Genomic DNA, 15,694 nt, shown 5'->3' with positions numbered 1-15,694 from the left:
CCGCCAAAAATGTCCACATGATAGGGAGAGTATCGGAAATGAATGCGGAAACTAAAGAGACTCGGTTGTCATGGTAAAGAAAAGAGAGAGAAAGAGAAAATGTGCAAATATCTTATATATCACATAAAATGATGAAGGATAAGCAAAAGCTTAGGATAATTCATTTGTTCACGTATTCAATCAGAAAGCTTATGCAAAAGAATTTGAAAGAAAGAAAGAATAATCAAAATATATGTAGAAATTGCACAAACTATTCTAGTCGAATATCTAGGAGAGGATTTAAAAAAGAAAAAAGGTTTTCCTAGAAAAGTCATCAGAATGACTATATATACAAACCTCCACTAGCCAATCTAAATTCGCATTAGAAAAAAAACGAAATTCTGACTTTTTCTAAATGTCAGAAGGAATTCTAGTGAATAATCCGGTGAGATCAAACTGAAAAAGAACTGACTCACCCCATTTGCTTCTGTCTTGTGGTCGCTTGTTGTTCAGCGGCCGATTTCGAAATTCAATAATACAAAAAAGATGAAGAAATGAGACATTTTATTCTAGACATAATAATAGAAAGAAGAGAGGGGGAAGTCAAAAAGCATAAGAGAGTGTTACTTATTGTAATTCAATTAAAGAAGTGGTGGCAGGGCTGCTGTCTGGACCGTGGGGGACAAGAAGTCAATTAGACAAAATGTGAGAAGACTCTGGAATAACAAGGATTGCGAAATTTGTATTTTTTATCTATGAGATGGTTGCAAAAGCTACAATGGAAGGAAACGAACGTTCTAAGTTACAAAATAAACTGACAAGGGAATCTCAGGGAGTCGCAAGTTTGGAATCGTTCCAATTTGCTATCAGACAGGAAGGACAATTTGATTAGACATGTCTCAACTTTTTTTTTTGTGCTCGCAACTTGTCTATGAGAAAAACCGTCTTTACCACCGGTTTTGCAAACCATTTTTGGACTTTTACAGGGCTTGACTACGGTAACAGTATATTTTCTCCCCCCATCGATGTCGGGAATTCCCCCCCCCTGGAAGAGTAGGAAATTCCCCCCCCCCCCTTTCCTATTTCCTTTTTTTCATAGTAGCGTAAAAGCACAAAATCAAAAAAGATTTTATGACAACGTGAACTTATCCCTTGTTCTACTTTACTTTGCCTTCGCGCAATCTGAGGAAAGTTATTTCTCTTAAAATATCCAAAGCAATACGCACGCCGGTTTCACTCTGTCACTCGAAAATAGCCCCGTTTCTCGAATGTGGATGTGTTAATGCTATGGAAATTGAATGCCGATGAGGAACAAATGCGTACCACCGTAAGAACAATTAGGGGGAGGGGGGTAAACCTAGAGTCTAAAATCAGCCCCCGTGGGAGAAGGGGTGCGAATCTAGAGTCTATAATAGCTCCCCACCTAGCTGATCATCCCTAGAAGCTTGCTCTGCACGCACCCGCTTGCTCAGCACCCTGGAAGTAGTTGTTACCTTAAAACAGGAACACCCAGGAGCTTGCTTTAACTTAGAGTCGAGAATCAGCCCCCGTGAAAGAGTGGGAGGTAATCTAGATTCTATAATAGCCCCCACCTAGCTGATCATCTCTAGAAGCTTGCTCAGCACCCTGGAAGTAGTGATCTCCTTAAAACAGGGATGCCCTGGAGCTTGCTTCAATCTAGAGTCTAGAATCAGCCCCCTTTGGGAGAGGGGGAATGAATCTAGATTCTATAATAGCCCCCCACTTGCTGATCATCCCTAGAAGCTTGCTCTGCACGCACCTGCTTGCTCAGCACCCTGGAAGTAGCGAATACCTTAAAACAGGAACACCCAGGAGCTTGCTTTAACTTAGAGTATAGAATCAGCCCCCTGGAGGGGGGGGGGGGGAATCTAGACGGATCTAGTGGGGGGAGACCGACTAGGGGGGCGAATGTTGAAGTATACCGAAGAGTTCGGAAAAGCCCCCCATTTCAACTGGTGGGGCGACAAAATATACTGTTCGCAGTACACAATTTCCCCCCCCCCTACCTCATCGTATGGAATTTACCCCCATCCAAAAATTAACATGGATTGGGGGGTGATTCCGACGGATGGGGGGCAATAATGGAGTGGGGGGCGATTCCATACTTTTACCCTTGACTACAGGGGTGAAAATTTGAACCGATTTTTCTCAACAGCTAGTGACGAGCACAAAGCAAAAATTTGGAATATGTCTAATCAGGTTTTCCTTAACACACTGTAAACGGTCGGGACGATTCCAAACTTGCGAAACCTTGAAATGTTCTTGCGAAATAACTCACAGTTTTCTCTTGGTTTTTTCGGTTCCTCGAGAGGGAGCGAAAGTGTTCGCTTCCTTCTCTTCCGTTGGGATCTTCTCAACTCCGGTTCGAGCTCTTGATGCTCTTCTGCGCCACGTTCTTGTCCTGGTGCCTCTCCCTCGTCTTCTTCTTGAATCTCTTCCAGTCGCTCCTCCACTTGTTCTTCCTGGTTGAGGAGCTGGGAGGGAAGATCGAAGGACTTCCATCCCGCTTCCAAAATTCTCCTCCCACTTTCGGCGAAGTCTGAAACTTATCATTCCGGTCAGAAAAAATTAAAACAGTTCAACTCACATCTAGTGACGTCCCCGAGCACGATTTGATATCGAACAGGCTCCTGGACTGGTTCGGGTAGGTTCTGTCCCTGAGGTGCTTCCTTATCTGGAATACAACACGTGTTACAAACTCTAACACGTGAAAAAACTGATTTTGACTAGCACAATTGAATAACGACAGTATGCGGTTCTCACAAAGAAAGTCTTTGGAAACCCGACAGTCTTTGTAGACGCGAATATCTTGCGAGCCAAGCTCTCAAACTTTTCACATGATTAAAATTTTTCACATGAAATTCCAAATCGGCCGCATGTACGCCACCGCGCGGTTATATATAAAAAAAAAACAAAATTTCTGTCAGTCACATTTTTTGAAATGCTGTCGTTTTTCACTTATCTCAGGAGTTTCCAGACGTTTTTAGATATTACTGTACAGTTTTTCAAACAATGCAACGTACTGTTTCCTTGAGGAGCTGGTGGAACTGGATTCCGTGCCAGACGTGCAGCTTCCATCTGGCTTCTTGACCTGGTGCGAGGTCCGTCATGATATTCTGAAGTTTAAATCTTTTCATTGTTTATCAAACCACAGATCTCACCAAAGACTTCGACTGGTTTTTCAATGACCTCCACAACTTCATTGTTGACCGCCTCAGCCGATTCTGCCGTTGGAGTAGGTGGAGCATCTGAAAAAAGAGCCAACAATAATATCATTCTCGAAAAACAAATGTATACTAACCTTCAGGTGCAGCTTCCAGAGAACTAGTAGACTGTCCCATTTCCTCGGCGGCTTGAACAAAGCCACTTTCTTCTCCAGATGCTGTAAAACAAAGAGAAGTCAAATGACAAACTTTTATCAGTGAGGAAATGAGTGATATCAAAGTGTTGAATGTAGCGCACACCTACCATCATTAGTTTCGGAACTAACTGTCGCGTCTCTCACTGTTTCAAGATTGATTGCGGGTGGAGCGGGCTCGATTACTGTAAAATGATGATTGACACCTTTGATGTGCGATTTTTGGGTTGAAAAAAGACACCGCTTTCACAAAAACTAAATTTTCTTTAATTAATCAAACTTTCTGTTTGAAAGTGACACAGACTGCTCCCTGGTGAACGTTTTGAAAGACTAAAAATTCATTAGATGTTCCTTTTTTCACTAGTTTTAGACAAGTTTCTGTACATACGAATCAGTGACAATTGTCTTTTTCCTCCAAGTTTCCCACTTATTTGTATGCAAAAGTTCAATTTTTGAAATAGCGGTGTCCTCATCTCAAGAGAAGTCTTATTTTGAGAAAAAGTGATTACCTTGATTTTGATTTTCCCTTTCGTCAGCGATGTTGCTTTCCGGACTTGGAGTCTGGACGTGGCAGACTGTTGATTCTGAACAAGTACCTCCGATTAGTGAAAACGTTCTGATTCTCTCAGCATACCTTTAGTGGCTTGACCGTCATTGGAAGGTTCCTCTGGCTCCAATGTGCTCTGAGAAGATCCCGGTTTTTCAACGTCTACGTCTTCTGATTCTTTCGAAGTCATTGAGCCTGCAAAAATTCTAAGTACTACTGATATGGCGTTTAGTACATCCCGAGATTTTATAGAGAAACCTATATCATTTTGAGAAAAAAACCCCCACTTTTTTTTTTGCATTAGACATTTCTTCGGCATTTTCCGTACTTGAATGAGTATCTCCGGTTAAGTGAAAACTTTCTGATTCTCTCAGCATACCTCCAATTCCTTGACCGTCATTGGAAGGTTCCTCAGGTTCCAATGCTCCCTTAGAAGATCGTGGTTTTCCTGAAACCACGTTTTCTGATGGTTTTGAAGCTACTGAGCCTGCAAAATTTCCACTACTACCAGCGAGAAGTAGTGCATCGCGAGATTTCATCGAGAAATCAACATCATTTTGAAAAAAAAACTTACTTTCCACGGCATTAGACGTATCTTCCAGAACAGGAGACGCTTCTCCCGAAGAAGATGAAGCTGACGATGCGGGAGAAACTGATGAAGAGGATGGTCGATCGACAGAACATAGTTCTTGGGCGGAAAGCTGAGACAATCTGTTCCTCAGGACTCTTTTGAGCCAGTCGTCGTTAAGCGTTTTGCGTTGTGCAGCTTTAACAGTTCTTGGAGCCTGAAGCGAATCTGATTAGCAAATGTCATCGTTAGCTAATTACCGAGTCTTGCATTTTAGTTGTGACTCGATTGACACCACTGACACAGACACGGAGACTGAAAATCGTTAGATTCGATGGAAAACTCAAATTTGAGTCAATTTTGAGATGCCTCACAAAGAAAAGAAAAACTCTTCTGTCTTCACTCATTCTTGTCAAAAAAGAAAGAAAACTCGTTTAATCGAACGCCGTCAAAAGAAGGGAATGACTTGAAAGAAAGAGTAAGCACAAGAGAAAGAGCAGCCGCTAAGCCACACGAGCCGGAAACTATTGAGTAGAGGAGCAGAGAAAAGACTCTTAATGAAAAATAGACGGCACCGCTGAATTTGTGAGAGAATACTGGATGAAAGGCTATGAAGGCTGTGAAGGAAAGGCTGTAGAATTTATGTGAAACGACGAAAAGTCAATTTCATTTAGTTCAGCAAGAGCGTTTTTGAAAGAGAGTAATGACATGTATCAAAGAGGACTTTTACGTTTCGGAAAAAAAGAACTACGAGTGGAATTCAAATGTTTGCCAGTTTGTCTTCGTCTACTCATCTCTCAACCTTGAAAGGTTAGACTGTTCCAATATGGGTGGTCGCCCTCCAATCGACCACAAGACGACTGCGATTTGAATTTTCTTTGTTTGAAAGACGAAGAAAAGAAAATACTCACGTTTTTCTGAGCAGAAAAAAACAGGGAGGTGTGAGTCTGTTTATCTCGCTTCTCAATCTTTTAGTTGTATTCGTTCCTTTCATCCGATTTCACCACACTGATGTAATCTCGAGAGATTAATGCAATCCAGGAGTTTTTCCGAGAAAAAAACAAACAAGTTCTGTAGCAAATTTTGACACTCAACACCGTTATCACACTTCAATCTGAAAAATGAAAGAGAGCACTTCCACTACTCTTTCTTCTCAACATCATAATCACTGATTGAAAAGGAAACTCGACATTTTCACTGTTCCGATAACCAAACCGTCTTGCCATCCAGAATGTTCTGAGAGAGAAGAAAAAAGAAAGAAAGTACACACACCAGGGATGCAAGGGGACAATTCAAAAGTCTACACACAGAAGAGACAGGAAATAGTATAAAGATTCAGGAGGAGTTACACAACAAAGAAATTGTTTCCGTGTCCTCCCGCAGGCAGTGTGTTTATTGTGGTCCGTTCGTCGCCTTCTATTCTAACTATACTCATCGATTGGAAACAATTACTAATAACCTGAATAAAACGAGTAAGTTTTTTAACTTCAAATCATTAAAACTGTCGTTTTCACGAGTCAGAAAAACGGAGAAAAACTACTGAAATAGAAAAGTTCACTATTGAATCGATTTATTTGTACACAGGGTGAAGAGTGGCAGTATTTGCAATAAACGCAGTTAAGAGTTACCAGAATTTGATATATTGGAGAATTAGAGTATTTTTGAAATTAGTGTGATGACGGAAAGATAAAAAAATATGCAGAGTAAGAAGATATGAGCGAATAAATGATAGGAAGTTGAATATTTGAATAGAGAGTGGGAAATACAGGATAGGAAGTAAGATAGGTCAGCTAGTGATAAAAAAATCTGACTTTTCAAACAAAAAAAGTAACAATTTTAGACTAGAGAAAGGCAGTCATGTATAAAGTGATGATAAAAAGCTGAAATCTTGTTTGTTGACCCATTCAGAAACGAGTCAAGATTATTCCATTACTGCTTTCATCGCAGTCACAGCTTCCGTCAGTGCTTTGGCAGTTCTGGATCAGCCGGAAACTATTAGGAAGGGCTGGACGGAGTTTGTTCTGGTATGGGTACGAGTAGACTTCAGCTGGCTCAACGTCTCTTGTGACCATGTCATCATCGATGAATCCAATTGAGTGGAAAGCTGGCTCGTCCAAGTTCTCCAGTTCGTGGACATCGGCGTCCTTCTCGTCCTCTCCAAGCCCATCCGAGGTCAAACACTTGCCGATGAGCATTGAGAAGAAACAGACGACGACGAGGCCAACAAAAATCCCCATAATTATGAACGTTGTGCTGGAGAACCGGCTGCTCAGAAGCTCAGGCGGGGAGTGAGCTCTCTGGTAGTAATACCAGTTTTTGATTGGTGTCTTCATCAGCGTGAAATATTCGTTGAGATAGCTGAAAGAAGGAAATGTTGCATGCTAGTTTATTTAGAACCAACTGTTATCTGAAACTGACCTTGGGTGGTAACTGACGAGCTTGAAGTCGAATCTGCACAATGTCTGGTGCGAGGAATAGACGAGGAAGGTAATCCTAAACAGAACCATAAATTTCATATACTTTGATAGCTTTTCACAACTCACTCCTTACTATCATCTTGTTCGAAGCATGGGTTTTCGAGGGTGTTCTTCAGAAACAAGATTCCTTGCTCGTCCAAGTAGAGAGTGAGGTTGGTGTCTCCGTGCTTGTGGCGGAAGAAAGTCTTATTACATCTTCCAAAATCGAACTCCACTGGTTGGTCACAGGATTGGATCACGGAAAGGTTCTTGTGGTAGTATTCGGCTGAAATATAACGATTTTAACTATAAACGTGGTTAGACTAGCATCTTCTCAATAACAGGACTAATAAAAATGCCTCTTCACGTTGTTCTCTCAAATACAATACCTATGTAGTCCCTCTGGGACGTTTTCTCAGGCTAAGCTTCTAATTATTAACTCAAAAACTATGACTAACCGTTCCGAAGAAGATCCTCGAGCTGTGGCGAAAAGTCAGCAATCTCATTCACTTTAAACTCAAACGACAAATTCTTGAGAAATTCGGCGCCGGTAGGACGAGGAAGAGAATTGGTTGATCCAATGCAGAAGATCATCAGAAGCAAAAGAACTGGCATTCTTTGTCTGATTTCAACGAGTCTGAAATGAACGAAAATACTTATAAACAACGTTTACTACAAAGAAATAATGGAGAAGGAGGAGAGATGACTGGAGCTTCGATAGTGGATGGACAAAAAAGTGTAACTGTTGAGCGCCTGGGCGAAGCGAAAAAACATAAAAATAGAAGTTTGCAAAAAAATAAATGGGATATTTTCTCACTGTATTTCGATAAAGAATAAATTTCAGATCCTTCACAACAGAAGCCAGCATGGAACTTGAAGAAGATATGAAGATAAAGAATTCAAAAAAAAAGTAACTATAATAACTCGCCTAGGAGCAACCACTTTCAATGAATCAGGAAAGTCTGGAAACAGTAGTTACTCGAGTCAACTACTGGAAACACGATTTGGTATGTTTTTTTTCTAAGTTATGAGTCTTATTGCCAAAATCGTATACCACTAGACTAGAGTGCAAAAAAAACAGGATGTGAGAAATTATTAAAAGCTCCACTCCGGTTTTTGATGTAAAAATCATTGAACATCTCTGCTTAAAGAGAAGTCATCGATGAAAAACATGTTTTTTTTTCGTTTCATGTTGCTGGACGTCAGAATGAACGAACTCATGACTAATATTTATCAAAACTCTGCCTTCAAATAAAAAAAGACTATCCGTTTCTCTACTTCTTCACGCTCACTGTACTAACTAGGATACCGTGAATACTGTATTATAACGGCACCTGTAATAGAACGGCACCTGTATAATGACGGCACCCCACTCAGTTCATAAATATGATTGTCCTGGTGTTTTTTTCTTGGTTCTGGTTAAAAGCAGCGAGATTTGTTACTTCTTGATCAGCAAATAGAACGTAAAAAAAGTATTTTTGTTTAATTTTAGTGAGTTTCTGTAACCACACATTTTCTCTCGGAAGCAGTTGAAAAATATAACGGCATGCCGTTATAACACAGTATTTCCGGTACATTAAGTCTCTCTTTCCCTCCATCTCTATCAAATTCAAAATTTTCCATGATTCTAGTGGATTCTACCAGGAGAAACAACTATGAATCGTCGAAAACTAGAAAAAAAGAGGCAAATCAATGTTCAAAAGTGAAAATTCTAATAAAATCTTATTTTCAGTTCTTAATTGATGAACCCGTAGAAAAAGAGAAGGAGACAAAGAAATGGAATCAAAACTACAGAATATCAAAAATTCAATGTACAAGAAACACTGCAAAAAAAGCCTAGCACTGAATACATTCCTCTCAAAAGGACAAGAATTTTGAAAATTAGTCCTAATATAGGGAAACTTTAAATGGTGAGTTTTTTTTAATATGTGTAACTGTCAAGGATGGTTTGACTAGCTTCTGACGATTTTGTACAGTTAGGAAAAAATACCAAACCGTTTGAAGAGAAAGCTGAAATACACTGAACCAAAAGGTTGGTGAGCAATCGATAAAAAAAAACTACAAAGGGATCATTCGTTGAACTTATTGTAACGTAGTATCAATTTCAGAATTTACACATGATGAACAAACAGGAATCACAAAAATCAAGGAAACATTCGGCATTCCATAAAAGTGAACAATGCGAAGGCTCGAAACTTTGAGGATTAATTTCCAGGCGAGATCTTGTTAATATCCATTAATACGAGATGAGCAGAGCGTACTATGATCAAAACTTTTTGTACCACTTGGAACGAGAATCTGAATTCTAGCAATTGAACGAATAAGGAATAGTCTCGGAAGGCAGATATTCCTCCAGAATCAAAACACTGGTGAGTTTTTTTTTCATCATTGGGCAACGAGAAAAAGATTAAACGAGTTACCACTGGAAGAGAATGAGAGCACCCCTTGCCAGTTTACGTGGGCTCTAAATAATGAGAGCAACGTCTAGTTTCAACGCCAACGCTGAGATACCACTGACATTCTTGACATTCAAGTAATCTAATTTCAGACTAACGACGATATCAATCATCTTGAGGAATAATGAGGAGCTGAAGACATGAGACAGCTGTTACTCCATCTTCTTTTCCACGGGAAACATTCTCCTTCCAAATAACAGGGCTGGACAGCAAAATGCATAAAGTTGGAAATTTCAGAAATTATGGAAGAAATTACTATCTGCACCATAATAGACAAAGAATTTGGAAGAAAACTTTCTCTGGAAGCCGTCCTACTACTATGTGAGTTTTTATAGAACTATTTATACGAAAAACAGTCAACAGTATGGAAAAGCCCCCAAAAAATGCCGAATTGGTCGATTTGCGAGAGATGTTCCGAATAAGGGTACGCTAGAGATGAACTATTTTCACTGGGCGATTTGAGCGAGAGAGAGAGAGCTACTACGTCGCGTAGATTCCTTCAGAAACATATTTTTTGTTCTCAGCGCCACCAATAGCATAAATCTCGGTATCCGTGCTAGGGTCGGCGCTTGCGTGCTCATATATCAGAGAAAAAAGAAAAGCTGACACTACCAAACTGATCATTATTTTCCTGACAATGGATGTACTAACCGTTTTTTTTTTCTGGTCTAACCATAACAATCGCCCGACGAATAACTAAAATCGTAGATTTTTAATATCGAGGAATTGAAAACGGATGTGTGGGGGTTGAAATGAAGGATAAGATAAAGGGAAAGGCTCAAGCACCTGGTACAACATGAAAAAATCATCATTGATAGTGCCCAGATCAAAAGAGATGAACGGAAATGAAACAACAACCGACATTTCTTCTTTTTATTAATCTGAATGCGCATTTCAGATTGAACAAACCCGTGACTAATATTTATCAAAGTTCCGCCCATGATTTGAAAGAAAAAAAACCATCCATGTCTTTGCTTCTCCGCTCTTACTGTACTGACTAAATCCTCTATTGGATCTGCTTCTCTCCATCTCTAACGTTTTCGAAAACTTCTATATTTCCAGTAGCTTCCAAGGGGAAAACAATTATGAGTAGTCGTAAGGAAAAAAATCAAATGATCAAACATCAGAAAGATACCAAAAAAAACCTTTTTCAGATTGGTGACAGTGGAAGTCAACACGGGGGTCTACCGAAATTGGCTCCAGGAAGTCAACGACGGTAAAGCTCGTCTAGCCACAAAAATACCAATAACACCTGCTCTTTTACACTAAACCCTAGATGGTGGGGGAGTGACCGGATTTCAAGAAGATTTTTCGAGGATTTCTCTGGGATTTTCACGAAAATATTTTGTTGTGTTGAATATGTCTAATTTCACCAGCTGTTTTGTTCCGATCATGGTGTTGAATGAGTTTTTAATGCAAATTGTTAAGAACTACGCTTGTTTCTTCGATAAACTGATTATAAACACAGAATCCGCAAAGCTAGAATTTTTTGAGTTTTTTTTCAAAAATTTTAATGAAAAAAATCGAGTTTTTGACTAAATATTCTGAATTCAGTCAAAAGATAAATAGGTATAATAATGGAAGCACATTTACTGTGAATTTTCTAAAATTTTCAGAACCTGTTGTTAAAAATGAGTACCTATTTTTGAATCCGCGCCGAGCCGGGCCGATGGGCCGAGCCAGGCCGGCCTGATTTTTGACAAGTCTCCAGTAACGGATTTGAACATGGATTTGAGGATGACCTTTCCCATTTGGAAGAGGGGACCCGTGAAAACAAACAAAACTTGGAACTAGACGAGACCTCAAATCGATCGAACACAAACAAAAAAACACTACAAAAACAAAACTTATAAGTTTGCTCGAGGATTCCGATCGGTTAGGGGTGGTCGACCAGAAAATTAGCAAAATTTTCCACGAACTGCACTGAATCTGACCTAATTTGCTCTACAAGTGGTATGAAAACAGAGAATGCTTTCAACAGAAGAATAGGAGAATGCTGTGAAGATAAATAATTTAAGTTTTACAACTCATTGTTAATCAAATCAAAAATAACTTGTGGAGTGGTATTGTGAAGGCTGGAATAAGATTTGTTTGGGATGATCCCAAAGGGTAGGGGCAGGGAAAAAATGAAAGAATGAACATATGATCACCAGCCCCGAAAAGACAGCCTGTACAAAACATCTGTGCTCAATTGACCCGACGGACCGCCCACAACTAGGTTGAAAAACAAAGATCCCAGCTGTTCAATATCTGCTGAAGAACATAAAAAGTGGAAGGACTGAAACTGAGAAATACAAAAAAAGAATAGAAAGGACAAACACCTGGTACATAGTACAAAACCATAAATAAAATAGAACACCAAATCAAGAGACAATTTAGAAATCATGTGAAAGCCGCTATAGACACTTGCCATTTTATGAGTTCAGATCTTCTTCGATTTCTAAATTTTTATTGTTTTATGAGCTTCGGTCAAATTAGTGATGTAATACTAAATTCAGAAAATATATCCTTCGGAAACAATCTTCAACCTATTTTTTTTTTAAATTTTCTCGAAAATTTGTTTTCAGATCTTTAACGTTGCATATGAGGAGTCCGAGAAGTCAGCAATGCGCCTTGAACCTCCGATCGACTCGAAATCTAACCACCCGACAAGATCTGTGTACACAATTTCATTGATACCTGGAATTCTAAACCCTGTTTTCTCTTTTCTTCGCAAAACCGAACAATGGTGCGATAAAACATCGTCATAAAATAAAAAATTGACTGAAAAGAAATTCATTTCCAAGTATGGCTGTAAAACTGATACGGAGCGAGACAAATTGGAAAAAAGCATTCCCGACTCGTGATTCTAGATAACTGGAGCATTTTATTCTTTTAACATAAAATTTGAAAAAAAGCAGAGACTGTATTCCTCAGGATATATCGTAATCTATGTAAACTTCAAAAGTCTACAAGTGTAGTTTTGTTAAAAATGTCTATGTATAGTAGCAAGACTGTAACTTTTTCAAACAAACGCGTCCTGCACGTCTCTTATCAATGGAGAATGCTTTCTCGGCGTTTCTCTTTTCTCTGTTATCAAAAAACATATAATTACAGCGACATTATGATTTTCCAGCAGACGAAGTACCCCAGAACTTTTTTTTTCGACAATTTGATTGCCTTGATAATGAAACGCTTGTTTCCAAACGGTTTGTGGTTTTAGTCGAACCGTTTGACTATACATGTACTAACCTTCAAAAGCGAAAGGTTTCAACATTCAGTTTGTGTCCAACCATCTCTGGGAAATAAACCTTTTAAAAAGTGGATCTGCCACAAAAATGTAACTTTCCCTGTTCATCCAGATGGCTATGAGATAAAAATGACTACCTTCGAGGAGTGTCTGAAGGTGTAGTAACATTTTGACAAATGGTCAGTCTCTATGTCGTATTTTAGCTTGAAACTGAAGCTTTTGCTTCTTGTATCACATACTCATACTCAATTTCTAACTAGATTCTAATATACTCTCGCTGTGCAAATGTTTTGATAATACTAGCTTCTTCTAGGTTAGCTGATCTGTTCACTCATGTAGAATTAATTTTTTGAACTTTGCGATTGTTGTTCACAACTACTCATGCAAATCTCGAACTACAACTTATCTTCTTTTTCTTTTTGGTTTCCCAAGTGACAAAACCCCTCTCATTACTCTCACCTCTCCTTTCGAGTTTTTACCCACATATATTTAACCACTTTTTTGTTGCTTCTCACTTACAATATATGCGGTCAGAGTATGTAATATTATAGAACAACTGAACTGGATATTTTACTAGTTTTGAAGACTAACTTCTCACATTTTAGAACAAGAGTATACTGTAACTGCCAGAGATATAGAGATATTTTATCTTCAATATGAAGTGAGGAAAACAATATTTATTGAGATGATCATTTTGTGGCTAGCTGCCAAACAATGATTTTGATTACTGCAAAAAATTTCCCAAAAAACAATTTTTTCACTTCCCCTTCTTTTAATTCTAGGTTTCCTTATTTTCATCTTCATTTTGAGTAACCAATCAAGCTTCTTCCAAAAAACGGAGTCATCACACTTGTCATTCGTAAATGTCACAAGATCCATCTTGGAGGGTCTAAAATAGCGAAAAAGAAAGTCGGCGAGAAAATGAAAATGTTCCGTTGGCTTGTGTCCCTCATTGGATATTTGTTCCCTTTTCTTCTTTTTTTTTCTCTTCTCATTTCCACCATTTTTTTGCCCTCTTGTTCGGTTTTCGTGACATCGTTTAGTCATAGTCATATTTTTTAATTTAAAAGTGCAAGTGAATTTTCAATTTATTAATTTGAATTCTAGATTCTAGAACATAGAATTCTTGAGTTTATCAACACTACATTTTTCTTCTTCTCGTTATACTATGTATCTCGAGCCTATTTTCGAAGAGATTACTCAAATTCCCTCTCGGGGCATTATGTGAGATAGCTGGCTGCTGGCTGCATGTAGCTTACATTAATCTTTCTTTTATACTTCGCATCCACTTTTTTTGAACTAGTGATTAGAGAAAAAACGTTGACGTCCGCAATATTTCTTCTTTTTTTTCCTCTCAACACATAGTCTTTCTTTCTTACACCAAACATTCAATCTTTCCACCATATCGAACTGCGCAATGTTGGAGACGACGTTGAAAATCGGTTTTTTACGATGGACAAGTTCTTCTATCTCTTCGTTTTTGTCCTCTGACAAAGTTCACTTCTTTTTTTTTCGTCGTCTATCTCTCTCAGTCTTTTTTCTATTCGGTATGTTCTGATTTTCCGTTCTTTTACAAATATATGTGAGAAAAAAAGAAGAGATGGCAGAGAAAGGTGCGCTTCTTCATTTTGACACAGAAATGATAGTTTTGTTTCTTTTTGACTGTTTGTTTAAAACTTTCAATTTTTACATTTTCTTTCAGTAACTTCCAGTTACAATGTCATCTGAACCCCTACCAATTTCCAAGCTACCAACTGATTTTTCCGAACTTCACAAACAAGAAATGGCAAGAAGAGAAAAAGAGGAGCAGGAAAACAACAAATGGGTTTTTGAGAAACCAACTGCTGAAGAAAATCAAAAACCAGCTGAACCGAGACGTTTATCCCCGGAAGAAATTGCACTTTGGGAGTCTCTAGGCGACTCCAATGACGAGGATGAAGAAGAAGAAAGAATAGATAAGGAGAGCTTAAAGAGGAAATGTAGGAACCACATTAACAATAGACTCCAAATTTTGAAAGAAGGAACGGAAGAGATTTTGACAACTAGAGGCAAGTTTTTCTTCATCTACCTACATGTCTAGTATTGTTCTCGTTTTCCACTCACTATTTGCAATTTTATTTTCCAGAATTCGAATCACTGTCCTTTTTTGACCGGAGGCGCATCGAATTCGTGCAAGATTTGAGTTGGGATCCAGAAGACACCGATATCCTGGTTATCACATTCGTCCAATCCAGAATTGACACTTGCCAGGATGAAGAAATCGTTATCGGATATGAAACTTTGCTGGGGATGTATGATTCAATTCTAGGACCTGATTTCTACTATCTCTCCCTTTTTGAGGGCAGCCCGCAACTCCAACAACACGAACGCTGGTGCCTTTATGGTATCTAGGCAACTTTCTTTTTTCTATGTATACATATTGTAATCCATTGAAGGTGTATTAAGGTCAACTCTCATTTTTTATAGAGTAATGTATATGTGTCTGTACGTTCATGTGCATATCGAAAAAACGGTTTTTTTCCGTTGCGGCTTCCGAATTCGATTTGGGTTATTCTGATTTTTTCAAATTTTTTCGTTTTTTGTAGTGTTTTTTTCTAATGAGTTTGTTGGTAAACGACAAAACTTGTAAGGAACTAGATAGACGGTAGAAAAAGACGAAAAACCTGAAGAACTGAACTTTTCGAAGTGAAATTTCTAGAATGTTCCATGGCCACAAAAAAATTCGCTGTTCGCTCTCAGCGGTTTTGGACCGAATTAGACCATTTTTCGACATGAAAACAAATTCACAGACAGACACATATACACTTTTCTCTAAAAAAATAAAAATTGACCTTAGTCCACCTTTGATACCGTTTTATTAATATTTTTAATCTGCTTAATCAAAAATCATCTCATGAACTATTGTTCTCAAACCTTGTTCAAGTATGCTACCGCATCCTCGAGACATGCTACCGTATCCCAGAGACAGTTTGTCCCTAAAACAGACCTAGCCATCGGAAACCCCTCGTTCGAACACCGTCGGTCCCAGGGATTACGTAAGATGTCTCAAAAAACAACGCCTTCTCACCTCTCCTCGAATT

General features: G+C 38.7%; 3 protein-coding genes across 3 annotated transcripts; 1 reads left to right on the top strand and 2 right to left on the bottom strand.

The window, feature by feature from the left end:
- Positions 1 to 673: 673 nt before the first annotated feature.
- Positions 674 to 4,745, bottom strand: GCK72_025151 (uncharacterized protein; the record flags this gene model as incomplete). The annotated part of the gene is made up of 12 exons (XM_053736215.1): positions 674 to 695; positions 2,359 to 2,539; positions 2,588 to 2,674; positions 3,024 to 3,116; positions 3,162 to 3,248; positions 3,302 to 3,382; positions 3,469 to 3,543; positions 3,868 to 3,942; positions 3,993 to 4,100; positions 4,234 to 4,392; positions 4,480 to 4,690; positions 4,734 to 4,745. The coding sequence occupies 12 exons, from the start codon at positions 4,743 to 4,745 to the stop codon at positions 674 to 676; spliced, it is 1,191 nt and encodes a 396-aa protein (XP_053579781.1).
- Positions 4,746 to 6,377: 1,632 nt separating this feature from the next.
- On the bottom strand, positions 6,378 to 7,544 carry GCK72_025150 (uncharacterized protein; the record flags this gene model as incomplete). Its single annotated transcript, XM_053736214.1, has 4 exons — positions 6,378 to 6,831; positions 6,892 to 6,966; positions 7,017 to 7,215; positions 7,388 to 7,544. The coding sequence occupies 4 exons, from the start codon at positions 7,542 to 7,544 to the stop codon at positions 6,378 to 6,380; spliced, it is 885 nt and encodes a 294-aa protein (XP_053579780.1).
- Positions 7,545 to 14,331: 6,787 nt separating this feature from the next.
- Positions 14,332 to 14,694, top strand: GCK72_025149 (uncharacterized protein; the record flags this gene model as incomplete). The annotated part of the gene is made up of 1 exon (XM_003098404.1): positions 14,332 to 14,694. The coding sequence occupies one exon, from the start codon at positions 14,332 to 14,334 to the stop codon at positions 14,692 to 14,694; it is 363 nt and encodes a 120-aa protein (XP_003098452.1).
- Between the last annotated feature and the right edge of the window lie 1,000 nt (positions 14,695 to 15,694).

This window comes from Caenorhabditis remanei, chromosome X (genome assembly GCF_010183535.1).
Source record: "Caenorhabditis remanei strain PX506 chromosome X, whole genome shotgun sequence".
NCBI lineage: Eukaryota > Metazoa > Nematoda > Chromadorea > Rhabditida > Rhabditidae > Caenorhabditis > Caenorhabditis remanei.
The sequence above is the reverse complement of the archived record's forward strand: the minus strand, read 5'-3'. Positions and strand labels throughout refer to the sequence as shown.